Source organism: Dendrobates tinctorius, unplaced genomic scaffold (assembly GCF_039654945.1).
Source record: "Dendrobates tinctorius isolate UK_male_01 unplaced genomic scaffold, ASM3965494v1 ptg000079l, whole genome shotgun sequence".
Classification (NCBI taxonomy): Eukaryota; Metazoa; Chordata; class Amphibia; order Anura; family Dendrobatidae; genus Dendrobates; species Dendrobates tinctorius.
The window spans coordinates 21,114,040-21,136,597 of NW_027361747.1; the positions used below are offsets into that span (position 1 = coordinate 21,114,040).

At 41.2% G+C, this 22,558-nt stretch overlaps 1 protein-coding gene across 1 annotated transcript in view; it reads right to left on the reverse strand.

The window, feature by feature from the left end:
* The window catches only part of DLC1 (DLC1 Rho GTPase activating protein), a 265,236-nt gene extending 243,140 nt beyond the window's left edge, over positions 1–22,096 (reverse strand). The window contains exon 1 of the mRNA XM_073583593.1: positions 21,860–22,096. Within this exon, the coding sequence (XP_073439694.1) occupies positions 21,860–22,001 (142 nt within the window). The 5' untranslated portion in view covers positions 22,002–22,096. The remainder of the gene's footprint in view (positions 1–21,859) is intronic.
* Between the last annotated feature and the right edge of the window lie 462 nt (positions 22,097–22,558).

A 22,558-nucleotide genomic window follows, 5' to 3' on the forward strand; every position in this document is an offset into this window, starting at 1 on the left:
AAGTTTGGACACACCTTCTCATTCAAAGAGTTTTCTTTATTTTCATGACAATGAAAACTGAAGATTCACTCTGAAGGCATCAAAACTATGAATTAACACATGTGGAATTATATAATTAACAAAAAAGTGTGAAACAGCTGAAAATATGTCTTATATGCTAGGTTCTTCAAAGTAGCCACCTTTTGCTTTTATTACTGCTTTGCACACTCTTGGCATTCTCTTGATGAGCTTCAAGAGGTAGTCACCAGAAATGGTCTTCCAACAGTCTAGAAGGAGTTCCAAGAGATGCTTAGCACTTGTTGGCCCTTTTGCCTTCACTCTGCGGTCCAGCTCACCCCAAACCATCTCGATTGGGTTCAGGTCTGGTGACTGTGGAGGCCAGGTCATCTGGCGTAGCATCCCATCACTCTCCTTCTTGGTCAAATAGCCCTTACACAGCCTGGAGGTTTGTTTGGGGTCATTGTCCTGTTGAAAAATAAATGATGGTCCAACTAAACGCAAACCGGATGGAATAGCATGCCGCTGCAAGATGCTGTGGTAGCCATGCTGGTTCAGTATGCCTTTAATTTTGAATAAATCCCCAACAGTGTCACCAGTAAAGCACCATCACACCTCCTTCACGGTGGGAGCCAGGCATGTAGAGTCCATCCGTTCACCTTTTCTGCGTCGCACAAAGACACGGTGGTTGGAACCAAAGATCTCAAATTTGGACTCCTCAGACCAAAGCACAGATAAGTCTCTTCTGCGTGTTGCCTGTCCTTAGCAGTGGTTTCCTAGCAGCTATTTTACCATGAAGGCCTGCTGCACAAACTCTGCTCTTAACAGTTGTTGTAGAGATGTGTCTGCTGCTAGAACTCTGTGTGGCATTGACCGAGCTGCTGTTAACCTGCAATTTCTGAGGCTGGTGACTCGGATGAACTTATCCTCCGCAGCAGAGGTGACTTCCTTTCCTGGGGCGGTCCTCATGTGAGCCAGTTTCTTTGTAGCGCTTGATGGTTTTTGCCACGGCACTTGGGGACACTTTCAAAGTTTTCCCAATTTTTCAGACTGACTGACCTTCATTTCTTAAAGTAATGATGGCCACTCGCTTTTCTTTACTTAGCTGCTTTTTTCTTGCCATAATACAAATTCTAACAGTCTATTCAGTAGGACTATCAGCTGTGTATCCACCAGACTTCTGCACAATACAACTGATGGTCTCAACCCCATTTATAAGGCAAGAAATCCCACTTATTAAACCTGACAGGGCACACCTGTGAAGTGAAAACCATTTCCAGTGACTACCTATTGAAGCCCATCAAGAGAATGCGAAGAGTGTGCAAAGCAGTAATCAAAGCAAAAGGTGGCTACTTTAAAGAACCTAGAATATAAGACATATTTTCAGTTGTTTCACACTTTTTTGTTAATTCTATAATTCCACATGTGTTAATTCATAGTTTTGATGCCTTCAGAGTGAATCTACAATTTTCATAGTCATGAAAATAAAGAAAACTCTTTGAATGAGAAGGTGTGTCCAAACTTTTGGTCTGTACTGTATACGTAGAGTGTGTGTATGCATGTATAGTTTAAAAAAGACAAAGCCTTTATGAGAAAGGACATAAGGAATTTGACCCTAGTAAGCATGAAATTGAAGCTTTTAGCTGAGCTATGCAATGTAGAGCTGTGATTGCCACCATTTTTCGTTCAATGCTAATTGACACAGAAAATAATATGCCCATAGGGTATTACAATGTGTCAGTAGCCAGATGTACATTATAAAAGCTAATCATTACCATAATGAAAATGTAACAAATAAAATGAACTACAAGAAAAATAACTTCAAGGGTTTTTTCAGTGTTCTTTTCAACTTTGAACTAGTTACAGTACTAGTGGGGGAAGTGCAACACATTTGCAAACATCCCTTTATAAATTCGGTTTGAGGTCTAATTACACAGGAAACAAAGTTATACCATAGACACAAATGAGGTCTCAAGTGCGCAGTGGTCAGCTCCGATCATGTCAGGTGTCCAGGCTCTCTCCTGTAAACCCTGCTCCAGCAATCTCTATTGTCTTGCTTGTTGGCTCCATTGCAGTGATGTACAGTGCAGGAGAGAGGGAACATTGGGTAGCACTAGCACTGGAGCCATCAATCATGACAAAGGGGCAGACATAGGGCAAGGTTTACAGAAGAAAGCCTGGGCAGTCTCCATGATCAGGGCAGAGCATCACTTTCTATGTACTTAGACCTCATTTCACATCCATAAAGGCATGTGTGTTATACTTCTACCCAATGAGAAAGGCAGTAACGGACTTGGTTAAGGTGATAACACTAAATCCTAAAGCTTCTTCAGGACTTCTTAGGCTCGCTCCAAATAAAGGAAGATCACATTGTTCTGTCGGGAGAGAAATGAAATTGGCGCTTATCTTCTTTTCACGGCCTTATTTATTCTTTTGTGTACTCACACAGGCCCAGCTCTAATCTTTATAAATCATACAAGGAACAGAGCGTTCATTTTTTATTGAGGCCAAAATAACTTTCCATCTCAAAAGTTAAATCTTCCCTTCGCAGAAAGTGAATATTTATCATCCAGATAGTAATAAGGCATCTGGAGCCAAAGGCAACATCTGACAAGATGGACAATGTATCTCTGGGGTGGATACGAGCAATACTGCCAAGAAACCTTAACTCGGATCTTAATTGAAGAAGACTGCTATTGATTATTTTCATTCAGGATTTATAATACGATAAAGCAGATATCTATGAGGCTATAATTCAAGATTGATAAGGACCTAGAGTAAGTAAAAAGTGGAGGAGTTCCCTATGGGCAACAAATAAGTTGCCAGCTTTCTTTTCTAACTGACAAGTTACTATGGAAAACTGATCCACTTTCCCTCATTTATAAAAAGCCAATAGTTGAGTTTTCTTGGTTGGTAGGCAACCAGACCACCTGCTGTCAATACTATGCTCCCCCGATTAAAATGAAACTTCTAGGGTGAGGCATTTATCTCACCACCATTGGAGATAGCCCTTTTAAAAACTATCTGAATGTCCAGCAGCTCCAAAAATGCAGCAGAAAGATGCTCCTGCAGTCCCTGCTAGTGCATGTTGGCTGTCAGGATCCTGTCAGCGTCGGCAACTGCCATGGCTGAGCAGGGTGACTTACCCACACTGCGGGAGAGCACGGGGCCTAATACGGTAGTGAAGGTTTAAGCAGACAGGACCTGAGGCACGGAAATAATAAGGAGTAACAGGACCTACGATCATGTGACTGCAGGAGGCGGGGCTTAGCGTCCTATTACTGTAGATGATGTAATGTACCAACTGCAGGAATACTGTAGTAGAGGAGAGGAAAACGCAGGTCAGACAAGCAGAGGTCATACACGAGAGGGCGGTGCGGTACAAAAGGGATGAGCAGAGAATAGTCAAGTCACAAGCAGAGGGTCATACACGAGAGGGTGGTGCGGTACAAGAGGGACAGGCAGAACTCGTAACAGGGACAGAACCGGATCAAAACCAAACAAGCAACAAGTTATCAGGCACAAGGCACACGTACACAAGAGGTACCGTATTGGGCCCCGTGCTCTCCCGCAGTGTGGGTAACTCAGCCGAGGGCAGGAATATAACTGACACAGGACCTAGGTCCAGTGAGCATTAAATAGCCACCCTCTGCCAGAGAGAGGCAGAAACAATTAACCCCCTGTCTGACCAGGATGGGCCAAAGTGAAACCCCGTCCTGGATCATGACATTGGCAAGCTATAAGCACGTGATCACTGCAGCCAATCAGAGACCCCATTGGTCATGTGCCATACTACTTGTATCACTACTTAAGAGTAACTCATTTTTAATTTTATAAATCAATATTATACAAGAAAATAAGAAACTTTTCAAATATCTTATCAAAGAAATCTGCTTCTTCTCCTCCAGGTTGGATCTTTCATTTTTAAAATTCTCAATTCACTGGTAAAATGTGTTCAGTGAAGACAGATTTTTTTACATTACTGAGTTAGGAGATGGCAATTAGTGCTGATAAGATTTTATGTAAATGGGAGGAGCTCTGCTTCTAACTCCTCCCTCCTCTTCCTCTTTCCCCTCCACATAAAGTCTCATCAGCACCAACTGTCATCTGGTATCTCAGTAATGTAAAAATCTGTCTTCCCTGAATATAACTTTCACCTGGGAATTGAGAATTTTGAAAAAGAATGAGAAGACTAAATGACAGTTTGATATCCAATCATATTGTGTGCCATGCAATCACATACATGGCAGTATTTATTTTTAATCCCTTTGTTTTCTAAAAAAAATCCTCAAAGGGGATTACAAGAAATAATTGCACTAGGAGATTATGTCGTTACTGTGTACTTTTGAATTAAAAAGGTTCTCCAGGTTTGGGACAAAAGTCTGCAGTCACTCTATGTGACTTCAGACTGCTGAATCGTCAAAGTGTGCAGTTTCCAAGCTGTCATGATTCCCTGGTTCCTGATGTGAGCAGTAGCCTTGTGACTGCAGGGATGAGATTTGCATTCTTACGTCGTGTTCCAACTCATTTGACCAATAGAAGTAAATTAAGAAAAGCCAGATGAGACGCACCGCACAATGTCACGATTCAGCAGTCTGCCATCTCAGAGTTGCTGTAGACTTTTGTACAAAGCCTGGACAACACCTTTAAATGCAACATTGCAAGCCAGAACGCCCACTCACTAATCTTCTGAGGCCGGGTGAACACGATTCGGAAATAGGAGCGCTTAGTCAGTTGTGTCCAAAGTTCTGCCGTGTGTTGAATTCAGGTAAATCCACATGTGTTCACTAATCCATGCGGATTCACCACATCTAATACAATCTATTGGTGAAATTTCTCTTGTCGAAATTAGTATTTCTGCAAGAGAAATTGACATATTGACATGCTGCGATCTGGAGAGTCGCGCCACCTGTCTGTCTCCGCGGGTGAGCTGCCGGCATCTGTGGATGCATAGTGGGCATGGATTTCTTGAAATCCCATCCACTTTGCTGTAACATCTGGCCGCTGCGAGTTAGACGCTGCACAAGTACGCAGCTTCCAACCTGCAGCATTTACTGATCATGTGCACCTACTCTTACATAATATAACAATACAAAATGTATCATCGTTACTGAATACATCATAGCAGCATTTCAAACCAGCTGGGAATGACAAGTAACATTACCAGTAAACAGTGATTGCTGTGTTCCAGAAATGAACCATTGTGTCCTCTGCGTTCCAAAATCTGTAGACATGGAGCGCTATAATAAAATATGTTCAATATGCAGGACATGTGCTACATGTAAAGAACAAATGAGCTTTGCATCACAAACAGACCGGCCATTGTAATGTCAATGCCACACATAGTTCAGCTGCTCAAAATGACATAGTCCACATTGTAACATATTAAACCACAATGGTGCCTCTGACACATGGTCTTGTACCATTCATCATGGTCCAGAATGTATAATTTGCTATTAAATGTGTTTACTTGCACATACATTTATAGCCGAGTTACATGGTTGGGACTTAACTCTTGCTTGTTTGGAGTGGTTAAAAGGTTCACAATATTCTTGAGTGTTATGGGAACTTATTTCATGAAGTTGGTGGTGGGCACCAGTGATGTTGCTCAGTCATAAGCTGTTGTGTGCCAAATGTACAGCTTTTTATTTGCCTTTTTTTTACCTGTACATTACATTTGATGGGTAATGATGATGTGTAGCAAAGCATCTAATCTTTAAATGCTGCACATGTACGATTCACGTATGACAGGTCAATTCACCAGAATCATGTTATATTGAGTGTAAAGTTTCAGACAACAAAAAGACCTTCAAGCTAATATTTTATAGGCTTCACATAAAGGCAAAAAATAATCTAGACTGGTATGTTTATAATAATTCAGCTATTTCATAAGTTGGGTCTGTACATTGATAATTTTTTTAAAATGCTGTTTTCCACTACTCGGACAACCCTTTCTCAATTGCTATGTTTTCCCCAAGTTAAATTACAGCACCTATATTCACCTTTGGTGCCACCGACATTCCAGCAGTGTTGGCACTTGCTGTCCCAGGTTTCGTGCGACATTGTGATGTCATGTGTTGACTGTGGCCAGTCAGCAATTGTTTCACTGTTTGCTCCTCCTGATGTAACTGACATCTGGAGAAAGTCAGAACTGTGGCTGCTCGCTCACTTCCCCCAGATGTCTGATTTGTCGAAAGGAGTGGAGATTGAAGTTATTATTGTTACACGAGACCCGGGAAATCCAGTGCTGATAACACTAGACTAGCGTTGGCATCTGAAGCGAGTAATGGTGTTGTTATTTTATTTGGGAGAAACATAGAAATTGAGATGGGGTTGTCCGAGTAGTGGACAATGCTTTAAGTCAATAAAAACTTTCTAGGGCAGAAATGAACTTCTAGAACTTGCTTTCTGATTTTTTTTTACCAAGTAATTCATAAGAGAAATGTATTTTGCTAGCAATGTTGGTGAGATTGGCGGACAGTCTAATGTGCAAGGAGGCCTCCCGAATTTTCTCCAAATGAGGATGTTGGAGGAGATGAGGATCCAACATGTCTGATTTCTGACAGTCGATCTTTTCGCTCTTCCAACTCACTAATTAGCAGAACCATAGGTACAGGCATGCGGAACGGTCAAATCAGCTGCCCTACAGCAACTTCATTAGCCAAAAATTGTCATTTGCTGCTTGGCTATGGGTAAACAGATAGTGTACAGCAGTGTTTCCCAAACACCAGTCCTCACGGCCCCCAAAAGATCATGGTTTCAGTATTTCCTTAGTTTTGCGTATTCGATTATTATCAAAACATCAGTAATTGCCACAGGTACTCTCACCTGTAGAATATTAAGAAAAAATCCTGAAAACATGATCTGTTGGGGTCGTGAGGACAGGACTTCCAGGAAACACTGATGTCCATGAATATCTCCAAGAAACTTTATGCACAACAAGTGATCACAGGAAGAAATAGGGATCTGTTTTTCTGGACCTACCCTGTACCTTTTTATTTGTGACACACTGATTAAAATATTGCCGTAGATCAGCTCATTTAGCTTCTCATAGAAGTAGACATACGATGCTGTCTCTTTAAATTTTCCACTGGTTTATTGAGGTACAGCATAAACCAGGGTAGGTTTAGCAACATAAACATGACCTTTCTGGCCTAATGGAAAACAAGCAAAAAAACAAATGGCACAGTCCATGTTGCTGCAGGGATTTACTCACTCAGGAAACAAACAGAAAAAAAAGGTTCAACTTTCCTTATTCTCAAACACAGCTCTGAAACCCCCATCTCCAGACACATTCGACACTGAAGGCTGTGTATATATCCTCTGGGACTCCACCCTGGATGTGGAGATATGGTGAACAGCCTCTGACACAATCTTCAGTTTTAACTAAACCATGCCCTGGATGACTAACCCATGTCAGTACTTAGTGTGCTAGATCATTTTTAAGGGTTCATATCAATGAAGCTAACAACCTTAGTGATACATATCTACCCTCCTGTTCTTTGCCAGTGACTTTGTCACATTATTAACAGCAAAGTCTTCACTGAGGTGCTTCAACAAATGAAAGACCTGAAAAAATCCTTGCCTTCCACGTGCCATTTATAAACTGGTGTCTTGTCATATAGCAGAGGGGTCTTTAGGTCCTGTCCGTCTTGAAAACCCTTCATGATGTGAACATGCCCAAACAGCATTCAACCAGAACAAGAATTGACTCAATCTTTTTGCTTTCAGCCTGTGCAGAGAAAATTATCGAAGTCATCCACCCTTCAGTTCTAGCCGCAATTAAGTAAAGAAACTATTCATTGGTAGACAGTAAGTCAAAACATCTGGAATTCATCACTACGGCCTGATGTCATGAAACATTCCAAATGTTGTTAGCCATTATACAGCTATAATCACCTTTAAACATAAAATTAAAAAAAAATTCCTAATAATGTAACCCAAAAGCACGGGGGAGAAGAAGAGACCACTTTCTAAGTGCATACCTTAGAGAAGAAATAAAAGCCTGTGGGAGATAAGCGCATGGCTTGTATGTAGTGCAGAATATTCTTCATCCAGTCAAACATGAACAAGATGTTGTATCTGTTTATGCTAACACTCAGCGAGCCAAAAGACATAGTGCTGAAGGTGCAGTATATGGATATAATCACTCACATCTGCTGGAGCTTACATGGGAACTTCAAAACAATTTGCTTTCCCTAGATATATATTTACTGTATATAAGAAAGCAATACTGGAACTCAGGACATGTAGCTTTAAAAATAGATTTAATATTTATCTATTTCACAGCAAACCAGATGTTACTGATGAAAATGATATACTGGAGCAAGAGTAAATATCCATAGGAGTTTTTTCTTGTATTTTCTTGACTTTGATAAGGCTGGTTTCACATGTCCATGAAACACGGACCGTGATCAGATTGCAATAACCCACAGATAGCTCAGGTCAGGTTGGGCTGGGTACTGAAAGTGAGCACAGTTCTGTCAGGACACAGCTGTCAGGTGACCCGTGACAAGGGGCTCCTTCCCTGTCCCTAATACTAGGGAGCAAAATAGCTCGCCCTGCTCCCCAGGATATTTCTGAAGGTGAAGATGCTGGGGCCCCCACCCTTGCCTTATTTCCTGAGTTAGCCCTCTGTCTGTTCTCTTCCCCCACTCAGAGAAGAGGGGCCCTACTGTGCACAGCATAGAACACCAACCTGACAAACAAGCCAACACAAACAAGGGATAACAGAAAATTCCATGCATACAAAATATTCACTCACATATAACAGAGGAATGCATCGGGGAGTGGAGGTAGGGGATTTAACCAAAATGGAGAAGGCTAGGGAATTGCAATGCATACAAACCAAGCAACAGTAACAGCAACAGCAACAATAACTCCTCCAACTCTCCTTCTCATATGTACTCCTCTCCCACCGTTAGCCATGCAGCAAATGCTTGCTCTGACTAGTATTTGTGACAGATCCCAGATGAAGGGGAAAAGAGTGGCTAACTGAGCTGTAAGCACAGGGAATCACAACATAGTCGATTAACCCCTGTTGTGCCAGAAGAAATAAACAAATTTAAAATGAAGAAGTACTTCTTCTCAGCACCGGAATAGGAGCAATCAGGCTCTGCAGTCTTCTGGCTCCACATATGGTATCCCCTTGAAAAGTTCATTTTGCAGACTTAAAATTGGCCAAAAAATATATTTTAGTAACAGCTATTTAAGAATTTGTCTACTTTGAACATTTTTAGAAGGGTCTCCCAATGATTGTCTAACCACAGGGCTGACCCAATGTAATATATGCCTGAATCTAACAGTGCTTTGCCTCTTTGCTGTGTCACCACAGGGAAAATGAATCACTACATGAAAACTGCTTTTACCCCCATATTTAACCCCTTCCCAACATATGCTGTACTATTACTGCTCTGCGGGAGGCGCATTCCCGCAAACAGCAGTATTAGTACAGCACACCGATCACGCGGCCTCATGCTGAGTGCCGCGGCGATTGGGTGCTGGTGTCAGCTGTGTATGACAGCTGACACCCTGCAACGATGCCCATGATCAGTGCTAGCACCGATCACGGGCACTTAACCCCTCTGATGCCGCTGCCAGTAGTGATAGCGGCATAGAGAAGCATTGTGCAGGGAGGGGGCTCCCTGTGCGCTTCCCTCAGGACAATGCGATGCAATCGTGTATGCGATCGTGTTGTCCTGAGGGTCTCCATGGAGACCCCCGGCTCCAAGATGACCATGGGGTCCTTCTGGGTCCTTCAGTGAGGTGGCTTGTGAGCGCCTGCTAAGAGCAGACAGCCGGCAAGCCTTCTTCCCTGCCTGTCAGATCGCTGATCTGATACTAAGCAATGCAAAGTGTCAGATCAGCTATCTGACATTATATAGTGATGTCCCATACTGGGACAATGTAAAAAAATAAAAAAAATTATAATGTGTAAAAATATTTTTTAAAAATTCCAAAATAGGCAAAAGAACTTTTTTCCAATAAATACATTTATTTATGTAAATAAAAAACAAAACAATAAAAGTGCACATATTTGATATTGTCGCGTTTTAAATGACCTGCTCTATAAAACTATCCCACTAGTTAACCCCTTCATTGGACACCGTAAAAAAATAGGTAAAAAACAAGGCAAAAAACAATGCTTTACCATCATACTGTAAACAAACAGTGCAATACCACTGAAAATGTCATCTTGTCCTGCAAAAAACAGGCTACCATACAGCCCCTTCAGCAGAAAAATAAAAAAAGCTATAACTCTCAAAATAAATCGATGTAAAAATAATAATTTATTCTATAAAATAGTTTTTATTGTGTAAAAGCGCCAAAACATAAAAAAATATAAATGAAGTATCGCTATAATTGTACTGACCTGAAGAATAAAGCTGTCTTACAAATTTTATCACATACGGAACGGTATAAAAAACAAAAAGCAATTCCTGAATTGCTGGTTTTTGTTCATTCTGTCCCCCGAAAATCGGAATAGAAAGCGATAAAAAAAGTCACGTACCCGAAAATGGTACCAATAAAAACGTCAGCTCGTTCTGCAAAAAACAAGCCACAACATGACTCTGTAGGCTGAAATATGAAAAAATTATAGCTTTCAAAATATGGTCATGCAAAAACTAGTTTTCGCAATAAAAAGCTTCTTTTAGTGTTTGACAGCTGTCACACATAAAAACCCGATATAAATCTGGTATCTCTGTAATCGCACTGACCCGAAGAATAAAGTCGCCTAATCACTTATACCGCAAGAAAAATGGTGTAAAAAATAAATAAAACCAATTCTTCACATGCTGCTGATTTTTTTTCATTCTGCCTCCCAAAAATCGTGATAAGGCTCGGCGCACATTTATCCTGTGCTCTACGCTGAGCGCTTACACCAGGGTTTCTGTGTAAATCTCTGCAATATGTGATTCAGACAGAACCCTCGGCAGAAGATACCCTATAATGAGGCAGATGGAGGCTCTGTGGGCACCATATGACCTGTGATCCGGCAGTGTACATCTTTTTAGGATTGCATAAAAGGCCACAGTATTGTGCACTTCTGAAAATGACACAGCTGAACAGAGGCCAGACGCAGTCCAGAGTAAATCTGCTGCCTCATTATAGTGAATGGATCCCTGGGGGGTTTCATCTATCACGTCACTCAGAGATTTAGATGGAAACCCCAAAGTAAGTGGTCAGTGTAGAGAGATGGATAACTGTGATCCCAAACATTATGTAAAATGTTCCAAATAAAAGCTTCCACTCAATCCACAAAAAAGCAAGTCCCCACTCAGGTCTGTCATCTGTTAACAGAAATATAGGGGGATTCCACCTTATTGGTAGCACAAAGGCTCTGGAAAAGCTAAATGGCTTCATGCTACCCAAAAAGAAATTTAGCCAATTCTGCACTCCCAAATCCAAATGCCCCCACCCCTCCCTTCTGAGCCCCAGTGTGCCTAAACAACATTTAGTGCCAACATGTTTGGGATTTCTATAGTGATGAGAGCCGGCCTTATTTACAGGTGCATGTCTCCAGAAGCATGATCTGGGCATAACGTACTGGTCACTACAACAGCATTTTGCAATTTTCACTCAGCAACATCCAATGCCGCTTGTTTCTGGAAAACACCTATGGAGTCAAAATCGCCACTACATCTGTAGATAAATTCCCAAAGGGTTATAATTTCCAAAATGTGGTCACTTGAGGGGGTTTCCACTGTTTAGGCACATCAGGGGCTCTCCAAATGCTACATGGCATCCGCTAATTATTCCAGTAAATTTTACATTCAAAAAATCAAATGTCGCTCCTTCCCTTCCAAGCTCTGCCATGCACCCAAACAGTAGTTTTCCCCCACATATGGGGTATTGGTTTACTCAGGAGAAATTGCACAACAAATTGTATGGAGAAATTTCTTTTGTTACCCCCTTATGAAAATGCTAAATTTGGGATTTCTATAGTGATGAGAGTCCACCTAATTTACAGGTGCGTGGCTCCAGAAGCACGAGCTAGGCATAATGTACTAGTCACTACAACGGCAATTTGCAATTTTCACTCAGCAACATCCAATGCTGCTTGTTTCTGGAGAACACCCATGGAGTCAAAATCGCCACTACATCTGTAGATAAATTCCCAAAGGGTTATAATTTCCAAAATGTGGTCACTTGAGGGGGGTTTCCACTGTTTAGGCACATCAGGTGCTCTCCAAATGTTACATGGCATCCGCTAATTATTCCAGTAAAGTTTACATTCAAAAAGTCAAATGTCGCTCCGTCCCTTCCAAGCTGTGCCATGCGACCAAACAGTAGTATTCCCCCGCATATGGGGTATCGGTGTACTTAGGAGAAATTGATCAAAAAATTGTATGGAGAAATTTCTCTTGTTACCCCCTTATGAAAATGCAAAAGTTGGAGCTTGAAAAGATTACCACTGGTCAACAGCATTTTTGGTGCCAAAGATATTTCATCGAATTTAGGGTATTTTTGGGGTGCTGATTCTGAATATGTCATCAGTTTTGCCAGATTGGCTCAAGTTTTTGAGATTTTTGGTATCTTATTTATAGCACTTGTTGGTAAATGCGACGCATCATCTCATTAATTTCTTTGGATTAGTACTTGAACTGAGCAGTTCTCAATATAGTTTTGTGTTAATTAGTGTTCTAAAAGTTTGTTCATAGCTTGATTTTTGCACTAACTTTATGTTGTTGTCTGTTTTCCAGTGAAAAGCATGAACTCATCATGAAGAAGTTGTCTTAACGATCCAGACTCATTCTGTTACATTTGTGGTGAATATACACTGCCAAAACATAGAAGAAACATAACACACTTCGTAAAAAAAGTGTATTTTGCCTATTTTGGGGTTATGCTTGGGGACCAAGACAAGTTTTGGGCACCACACATAGTGTGCAAAGCATGTATCGAATTATTACGAAAATGGAGCAAAGGACAAAGAAAAAGCTTCAAATTTGGTGTTCCAATGGTGTGGAGAGAGCCAAAAAATCATCATGATGACTGTTATTTATGGTAAACACAGGTACAGGCACATCTTCACAATGAGGGACAGGCCTTCTTGCAGATTCCATGTTACTCCCATTTTCGTTTCTTATGCTTATTGAATCCTTGCACTTGCACTGCACAGAAATAACAGTCATCATGATGATTTTTTGGCTCTCTCCACACCATTGGAACACCAAATTTGAAGCTTTTTCTTTGTCCTTTGCTCCATTTTCGTAATAATTCGATACATGCTTTGCACACTATGTGTGGTGCCCAAAACTTGTCTTGGTCCCCAAGCATAACCCCAAAATAGGCAAAATACACTTTTTTTACGAAGTGTGTTATGTTTCTTCTATGTTTTGGCAGTGTATATTCACCACAAATGTAACAGAATGAGTCTGGATCGTTAAGACAACTTCTTCATGATGAGTTCATGCTTTTCACTGGAAAACAGACAACAACATAAAGTTAGTGCAAAAATCAAGCTATGAACAAACTTTTAGAACACTAATTAACACAAAACTATATTGAGAACTGCTCAGTTCAAGTACTAATCCAAAGAAATTAATGAGATGATGCGTCGCATTTACCAACAAGTGCTATAAATAAGATACCAAAAATCTCAAAAACTTGAGCCAATCTGGCAAAACTGATGACATATTCAGAATCAGCACCCCAAAAATACCCCAAATTCATTAAAATATTTTGGACACCAGAAAAAAAATTTTTTTTCGTTGACCTGTGTTATCTGGGAAAAATGTGATTTTTTTTCCACGGCTTAACGTTATAAACTTCTGTGAAGCACCTGGTGTTTGAAGATGCTCAATACACATCTAGATAAGTTCTCTAAGGAGTCTAGATTCTAAAATGGTGCCACTTGTGGGGGGTTTCCACTGTTTAGGCACATCAGGGGCTCTCCAAACACGACATGGCGACTACTATTTAGTCCAGTAAATTTTACATTAAAAAAGTGAAATGGCGCTCCCTCCCTTCTGGGCTCTGCCATGTGTCCCCCATATATGGAGTATCAGCATGCTCAGGAGAAATTGCACAACAAAATGTATGGTTCATTTTCTCTTGTTACCAATGAGAAAGTAACAAAAATTAGGTCTAAAGAAAAATTTTTGTGAAAGAAAAGTAAATGTTTATTGTTTTCTTCCACATTCCAAACATTTCTGTGAAGCTCCTGAAGGGTTAATAAACTTCTTGAATGTGGTTTTGAGTACCTTGAGGGGTGTAGTTTTTAGAATGGTGTCACTTTTGGATATTTTCTGTCATGTACAGTAGGCCCCTCAAAGTCACTTCAAATGTGTGGTGGTCCCTAAAAAAATGGTTTTGCAAATTTTGTTGTAAAAACCAAAAAAATCTGTTTCCAAAGTTGTGCTGATGTAAAGTAGATATGTGGGAAATGTTATTTATAAACTAGTTTGTGTAACATCACTCTCTGATTTAAGGGCATGAAAACTAAAAGTTTGAAAATTGCAAAATTTTCAACATTTTCGCTAAATTTCTATTTTTAAACAAATAAATGCAAGTCATATCAAAGAAATTACACCACTATCATAAAGTACATTATGTCATGAGAAAACAATCCCAGAAGATCCGTTGAAGCATTCTAGAGTTATGACCTCAAAAAGTGACAGTGGTTAGAATTGTAAAAATTGGCCTTGTCAGGAAGGTGAAAACAGGCTTTGGGGTGAAGGGGTTAAGCACAACCTTTGACATCACTTTTCTTTCCAGCAAGTATATGAGTATCCTATGACTATGTTCAGATGAGTACTTGACTTATCAGGTCAGTCATGGGAGTGAATAGTACCATGTGCTGGACAAAGCACTGGTCCTCAAAGTGAGTGGGTGCAGAGCTTTCAGTTATTAAATTGCACTAGTCTGGTCCATAAACTGGACCTAACCAGCACATGGTGTGATATATTCCATGTAAACTATATAGTGTGCGGACAGAAAATACATGTGAAAGTATCCGAAAGGATGCATTTCTCTCTTGCTTTTCTGACCAATCATCTTAAATTTACAAAAATAGTATTGTTTAATTGATATATTAGAACATTTTATAGGATAATGTACAGAGATTATGTACATTTTTCACAGTGTTTATAGCCATATTCACCAAATTCTAACCAGTTTGTAGGTGCAAAATAAATCAATTGTAATTGTTTTTATTTGTTTATAAAGAATCTGTGGTAAGGGTCCCGTTTCACATAGTGTCGCATCAGCGATCCCGACAACGATATGACCTGTAAGGATCGCTGGTGCGTCACTACATGGTCGCTAGTAAGCTGCCAAACAGGCAGATCTCTTCAACGATGCAGCAACAATAAGGCGATCTGTATAACGACCTCGGCGGTTGTTGGTACCTTGTCACACAGAAGCTTTTCTGACGACTCACACCTGCGTCCCTGAGTTCTGCGTCGCCAACGAGGTCACTCGTCGGCGTCAAACACAGTGATGCACGCTGGCCAGCGAGACGCCAACGATCAAAAAATGGCCCAGGACATTCGAGCGCGATCAGCGATATCCAGCGGGGGGGTGGTCGCCGCTATGTGTCACACGTAGCGAGATCACTGGCGAGATCGCTGTTGCATCACAAAATCTGTGACGTTTCAGCGATCTTGCTAAAGATCTCGTTATGTGAGACGGGGCTTTAACAAGCCTGGACTGGCCCAAAGGCGATTAAGTGAATTCACAGGTAGGCCCCCTTACAAGAGTAGGTCCCCAGCCTCCAACCCGCCTACATGAGCAGCGCTTAGCACAGTACACATGATGCACTTTGTACAGCCATAAATGCCACCTCTGGGATCCTCACTTATCAGATGGATGGGGGGCACCAATTCCACCCAAATGTATCCTTCATATGTATACTTCAATGGAGAATGTGGCTGCCCACATACTAATGTTGGAAAATGTGATGGCTGGAAACTTGTGAACAAGGGTCAGGTAACATTTGCATTTAGCTGTAGAGTTGACTTTTAGAATAAATGTTACTTGTGGGCACTTGGCACCCCACTCCAACACTGCAAGTGTTCAAATGGCATATCTATTTGTAAAACCCATAATGGGAACCAGTTGATTTTGATATTAAACCACCAAGTGGCTTCCCAAATCTGAGTAGTAATAATAATAAATAAAATTTGTGAACGGCTCAACAAAAATAGGATACCCACATGTCTCTACAGCTGAGAGAATTTAGGGCGAGTACATGGATTTCTCAATGGAAGAAAAAGTTGAGGATCAGATACAAAATGTTAGGAGAAATGCCTACTCATTTATAGGTGTGTATTAAAGTGTATTTAAGGGGTATTCTACTTGTCAGTTTATTTGGGGGATTTACAAGGCTTGACTGGCAATATAGGCTAGTGAGCGTTTACAGAACTTGACATCTAATATGGACCTTAGGCCATATGCACATGTTCAGTATTTGGTCAGTTTTTTACCTCAGTATTTGAAAGCCGAAACCAGGAGAGGAACAATCAGAGAAAAAGTATAATAGAAGCACGTCACCACTTCTGTATTTATCACCCCCTCCTGGTTTTGGCTTACAAATACTGAGGTAAAAAACTCACCAAATACTGAAAGTGTGCACGTGGCCTAAGAGGAACTGTTTAGAGAGGCTTATAGGCTGAGCTCTCTGAGAAAAATATATGCAAATTAACACCCTCCAAGAGAAGGAAAGCTGCCTCTAGAAATTACCCACTGAAGGTAGCTACTGTACTTTAGAAATTGCAACCATCTACGACAAAACAGACAAGATAAAATAAATGAAGGTGAACACAGTGCAAAAATGCAAATATTATGATGTAAATATATAGTAAAGAGTGACCCAGGCAAAATAATTAATCAGATAGAAGATCTCATCGACTTTGATAATGATCAAAAGTGCTTGGTTTTTGATATCTACAAATAAAGTAGTCAAAGAAAGTGCAGAGTGTAAACATGAAAGTATAATAAAGTGCCAGTGCAATCCCATGTTTTCCACTGGCTCATTGACGTGAATAGCTTACTGATATCCAATTTGCGCTGAAAATCGAATAATTTTTTGTCATTCCAAACAAAATGCAGATCAGAACTGCCCCACAGAATAACATTGGTCCAAGTGCTATCCAATAACATCGCACTTGTCCAATTTATACACCTGTGTGAGTGAGCCTTAAATACTAGTATTTCAGTTTAGTATAAAAGAATGCATTAAGAAAACAAAGAGCATTCCTCTAATCCCTATTATGTGTATTGTAATGACGCAAAGTCCAATGTTATTAGCTCTTCCCTTTTATTAGTGGGACGCTGACAGCCAGGAATTCCACTGAGTGTAGGCAAACAGTGTTAGCACAATGGCATTGCCTGCGCGCTATCCCTATACTCCTACACATATTTCCTAGTATACAGACAAAGGAGCAAAGCAATCAATCCAAAGTAGTTTTACACACAGTTCAGGCTGTTTGATTGCTCATTGTAAATCTTGAAATTCTATTTTATGCTAGTATTTTAAATTTTTGAACTATCACCCATCAACACTCATAAAAGAAAATGATAACATCAATGCCGGTGATTTACGGTACTTACACAACGAGTGCCCTCCAACAAAGCTGAACCTGGCTAAGGTTATCTTAATGAAACCAGTCTTAAAATTTGTAAATTACCTTGTAACAACTGACAGCATGTATATCACATAACAATGTAATACTATATTGAAATATATCACCAAAGTAAAATGCTAAAAGGTAGCTGACATGCTAAATTTGTACAAACTTTTTCTTTTAGATACCTTGGACTAGAATTACACACAGTATTTGTTGAGTTTTTTAGCCAAAAACAGAAATAGGATCCAAAAAGACGTAAAAGTAAAACTGAAATGCTGCCACATTACTTTTTTGATCCATTTTTTTGTTTGGCTTAAAAAAAAGCCACAAAAAAAAGTTAATGGGAAAATCCTTGCCTCAGGCTTATTGATCAGTGCACCACAAAATAGTGCATTGACTAAATTTCAGCAAGTGGCGAACGTTGCTTGTAGACCAACTGTGCCATGGTGCCAGCCTTACCTGAAAGGGGCAAGGCTAAATGGCTACCTGGTTTGCACGGGCATGCTTGATGGTGGGATCAGGCTTGAGCTGCAGGTAGCCGCCCGGTACCACTAGGACTTGTAGCCATTGACAGGCAGGATGCGGATTATTCCGACTACTTAGTTTTGGGAGCTCTGACAGAACGGATACTGACACGGAGCCACAAACAGGGTTGGATTTGGATACTAGAACAAGCTCTGACAGTACGGGCTCAGGTACACTAACCAGGACTGACACAGGTGCAAGGTCAAGTACTGATGGAATTGTTACAGGATTCAGGTACCACCAGTGCGACTTCTCAGGGTTCAGATACCGCCGATACGTCTTCTCTAGCTTCAGGTACCACCGGTGCGGCTTCTCAATGTCAGGTTCCGTTGGTGCAGCTTCAGGGCTCAGGTATCACCAGGTACGACTGCAGGTTCAAGGGACCACCAGGTGTGGTTTCGGGATCAGGGACCACCAGATTCTGTTTTGGGTACAGGCCCTGACCACACAAGGACCAGGGGTTCAGGTTCACAAACAAACTTCTAAAGATAAGATGGACCTGGCTACATACATTGCACACACTATATGAATGAATGGAGAGGGTGCCTTTTTTATACCTAGAATACTCCCAGCTACTGGCTGGGGGCATTTACAATGTGCGTGCTGCCCATATAAGAGCAGTGGAGCGCACGTCTACTAGGCATGTTGCCTGGAAATCAGTGCGTTGTGCACAGACAGGCCGGACGCAGGAGTCGGTCACCACGTGGCTCGGGAAATGAGTATGTTGACATCTCTGAATGGAGGGGGAAGGGGAGCAAGGTAGAGGCTCCAGCATTAGTGTTATGTTTTATTTGATATTTTGGAGTATCATGAATAATTATCCTGATTGCTTGGAGTCTGGTCATATTTTATTTAGTTGGTGTTCAACTCCATAGAGGTACAGTGGAAGTGGAGATACAATGAAGATTTACTGCTTTATTGCTACAGATTCGATACCACTGAAGGGAAAAATAGACATGACACAGAGAAACATTGATGCAACAGTTGGATTTTCCACAAGGTTTTTCTGCCCTTGCATTTCAGGAATGGTGAATGACATGCATTTTCTGATCCATTTCATGATTTTTCAATCGGTGTAGCTGAAGGATCTTCAGCGAAAATCTCATTACATAGTTTTACCTGATTGGCCTCCTATAGTACAACAATGATAATCACACGTAAACCTGTTGATTGGAAATGTATGAATCTCTTGCTTTTTATATTAGTCAAAAGATGTTCTTTTTATTTGCAGTTTTTTCGATTTTTTTTCAGGTGTTCCTGGCACATGAACCTGACAACAGACACAAGGAAGGATAGTTGCCACAGAGAGTCATGGAGGTAACAACCTTAGTGTGCTGTAGTGTAGTAACCATATTGTAAGAGCGAATAAACGGAGTACAGCATTTTACAACATAGTTGCAGGATACATTAACTTGATGTGACATCTTTCATTTTATAGACAGGGGTTGCTCTTTAGTAGTTGGATGTAAAAAAACTCTCCCATCAAAGTTTTTTTCCTCTTATTATATTGCAATCATTATATTATATAGCACTATGTAATTATCATTGCTCATTTTGCCTTTTCACCCAGTTAATTCTTCCCATTTCTCTATTCTCTGTCTATGTAGAAAAAGGAAGTCTCTTTTCCCTGCATGAGTCATTCCCCTCTTCAACTCCTGACCCAGTTGCTTTGCTCCTCCCCCCTGCTAGGAACTTTGCAGTGAAGTAGCATTGTTGAACTGATGATGACTCATGCAGGGAAAAGAGACTTCCTGTTTCTACAGAGAGCTTAGAAGGATTCAGCTAGTCAGTTTTTAGTCGCGTGATGTCATAGACCTAATGGAAAAGAGAAGAATTAGCTGGGAAGAAGGGCAAAATGGGCAATTGTAAGTACACAGTGCTATATAAGATGATGATTGCAATATATTATGATAAATTTTGATAGGAGTGCTTCTTTAATGTGGTTTATCCCCTTCCAAGAAATCTTTGTCCCTGACAGCTGCTTGTTATAAAATAACAAAGCCCTCTTTACTCACAGTCCCTATGTTCAGAACTAAGTCTTTGCCACTGCTCCCCGTGTCCGGTAAAAGCTGCCCCACTGATAATACATTGACAGCATGGCAGCCTATCAGTAAGCTCAGTGGTTCTTTAGTATGCATTCCATCTTTATGGGCATAGTTGCAGAACACACTGATTTGTTGCCATACTGTCGACATAAGATGTGTGCCACAGTCAATATAGGACACCCGAGAACAACACCAGAGACTCAACAGTGGACCTAAGGGTACCGTTACACCTAGCGACTCACCAGCGATCCTGACCAGCGATATGACGCGGTCAGGATCGCTGGTGCATCGCTAGGTGGTCGCTAGTGAGCTGCCACACAGGCAGATCTCACCAGCGACATAGCAGGGGTCGGGGGTAGCTACTTACCTGTCAGACGCGGCGATCCTGCGTCCTCCCGCCCGCGTCCACGCGTCGCTCATCGTCACAGCAGGAAGCGCCGCAGGAAGTGGCCGATGAGGAATGGTCCAGGAGCTTCTCACGTGATCAGCGATAACCAGCGGGGGAGCCGGTCGGAGGTAAGTATCACACATAGCGATATCGCTAGCAATATCGCTGCAACGTCACAAAATCGGTGACTTTACAGCGATATTGCTAGCGATATTGCAGTGTGTAACGGGGGCTTAAGGAGGGTGAGTAAAAAGCATCCTGACCTTTATTTGACAGATCATTTTCTTTCTCCAAGGCTGGGATCACACTCGCATCAACACCCGGTGCTACCACCGGCACTCAGGACTGGAGCAGTGGCTGCATAGAAATACATGCAGCCGCGGCTCTGGTCCAGAGTGGCGGCATCAGTGCCGGGTGTTGATACGAGAGTCTCGTGCAAGTTTCTTGCATCACACACGGTAGTGTGATCCCGGCCTAAGAGATAAGCAGCCATCTCAGGGATATGGCAGTGGTTAATCTGCTTTCTCCACTGAAAACACATGCATGCTTGGCGGAACTGAGTGTGCATGTGCATGGGGTATCGGCTGAGCAAGCATTCAGCTAACCTCTGTATGGGCAGCTTTTAAGTACTACTACTGCAACAACTGTCCATTTCATGTATGTGGGTTGATATTGTCAATTACATTCATTGGCAACTTTATTAACCCATTGTACAATGATTGTGGAAAATGAAATTTGATTTATATAATCAAAAAAATATAAATGTCAATATTGATAAAAAGCCTTAATGAGACTTTTAGAACTTTATATGGAAACATAACTTCGAAAGCCTTTGGGAAAAACTATAAGTAAGAAATACATAAAAATTGTGCATCCAAAATTCATTGTATAAGAACCTTAAAGAAGAAAAGAAGAATTTTTAATCAAATCAATGTGCGATATTTCACTCCCCAGCCTGCGTATTCTTGGTCTGCAGATGTTGAGGTCATAGATTTAAATAAACTCTTATAAGGCTGGCTCTGGCAAAAGTCAACACTACCCTGGAATTGAAAGCACAGAGTAGCTGCCAGAGGAAATGCCATCAATTTCTCACTACATAGCTCACATATGCCAACTGACACACTCCTCGGCAATAAAACAGGACAGGTTTATTGAGAGCTGTAAATCACCGCAGTATTCTCCTCAGCAGGGCACAGTCAGCTTTTCTAAGGCACTTCCAAATATCACCAAGATAAGAGGACCCATTATTGTGCCACACAAAGCTCATCTCTGCACTGGCTGCATCTGCACCATACAGTCACATCACATTTCTGAGCTTTAAGTCTCCTCACCTGCCAGACGCTTCTCTCTCGCATTTTTCCAGATGACATCCAGAGCCTTAGCAGTAGAGTTTCTTATATGGTCACTCAATGATCTCCTCAGAGGATTTCTGAAATGTTTGTCCATTTTATGTAAACCACCGAAAATCTGCATCAGTGTCTGCCAAGGCGTTAATATTCAGCTCCAGCAGTCTTCATAGACAAGTGCAAGCCTTACCCTTCAGGAATCAGGCAATGCAGTCCTCTCTGCAGACACTGGATAGCTCATACTGCAGGCAAAATGTTGACACGCTGCCAGCTTTGGCTCTAATGGTATAGCGGGAATATTGCAGTGAGAGCTGAGGGTGGACAAGCATAAAATGCAAGTTTGCCTGTGATTACTTTGTATCTACCTGTACCATAGATGTATAATCTTTGTTAAAGCAATAAAACGTGAAAAAAACGACAATTACTGTCTATTCTGCTATTAACAGGATTGTACTCGGTGACCCCTTTCATCCCCATGACTAATGTAAACCACCAAGCAGGGCTCAAAGGGATTGCCCTCTTAAAAAAAAAATATCCTTTACGCTGTGATAGTTTTAAAAAAAACTAACTGAGTACTACTTGCCATCCCCAGGTCCATCACTGAATCCTCGCTGCTGCCTCGGTCTCTGTTGTTTGTCTGCAATACTGGTGACGTCACATAGTTTCATAGCTTTTAAGGATGAA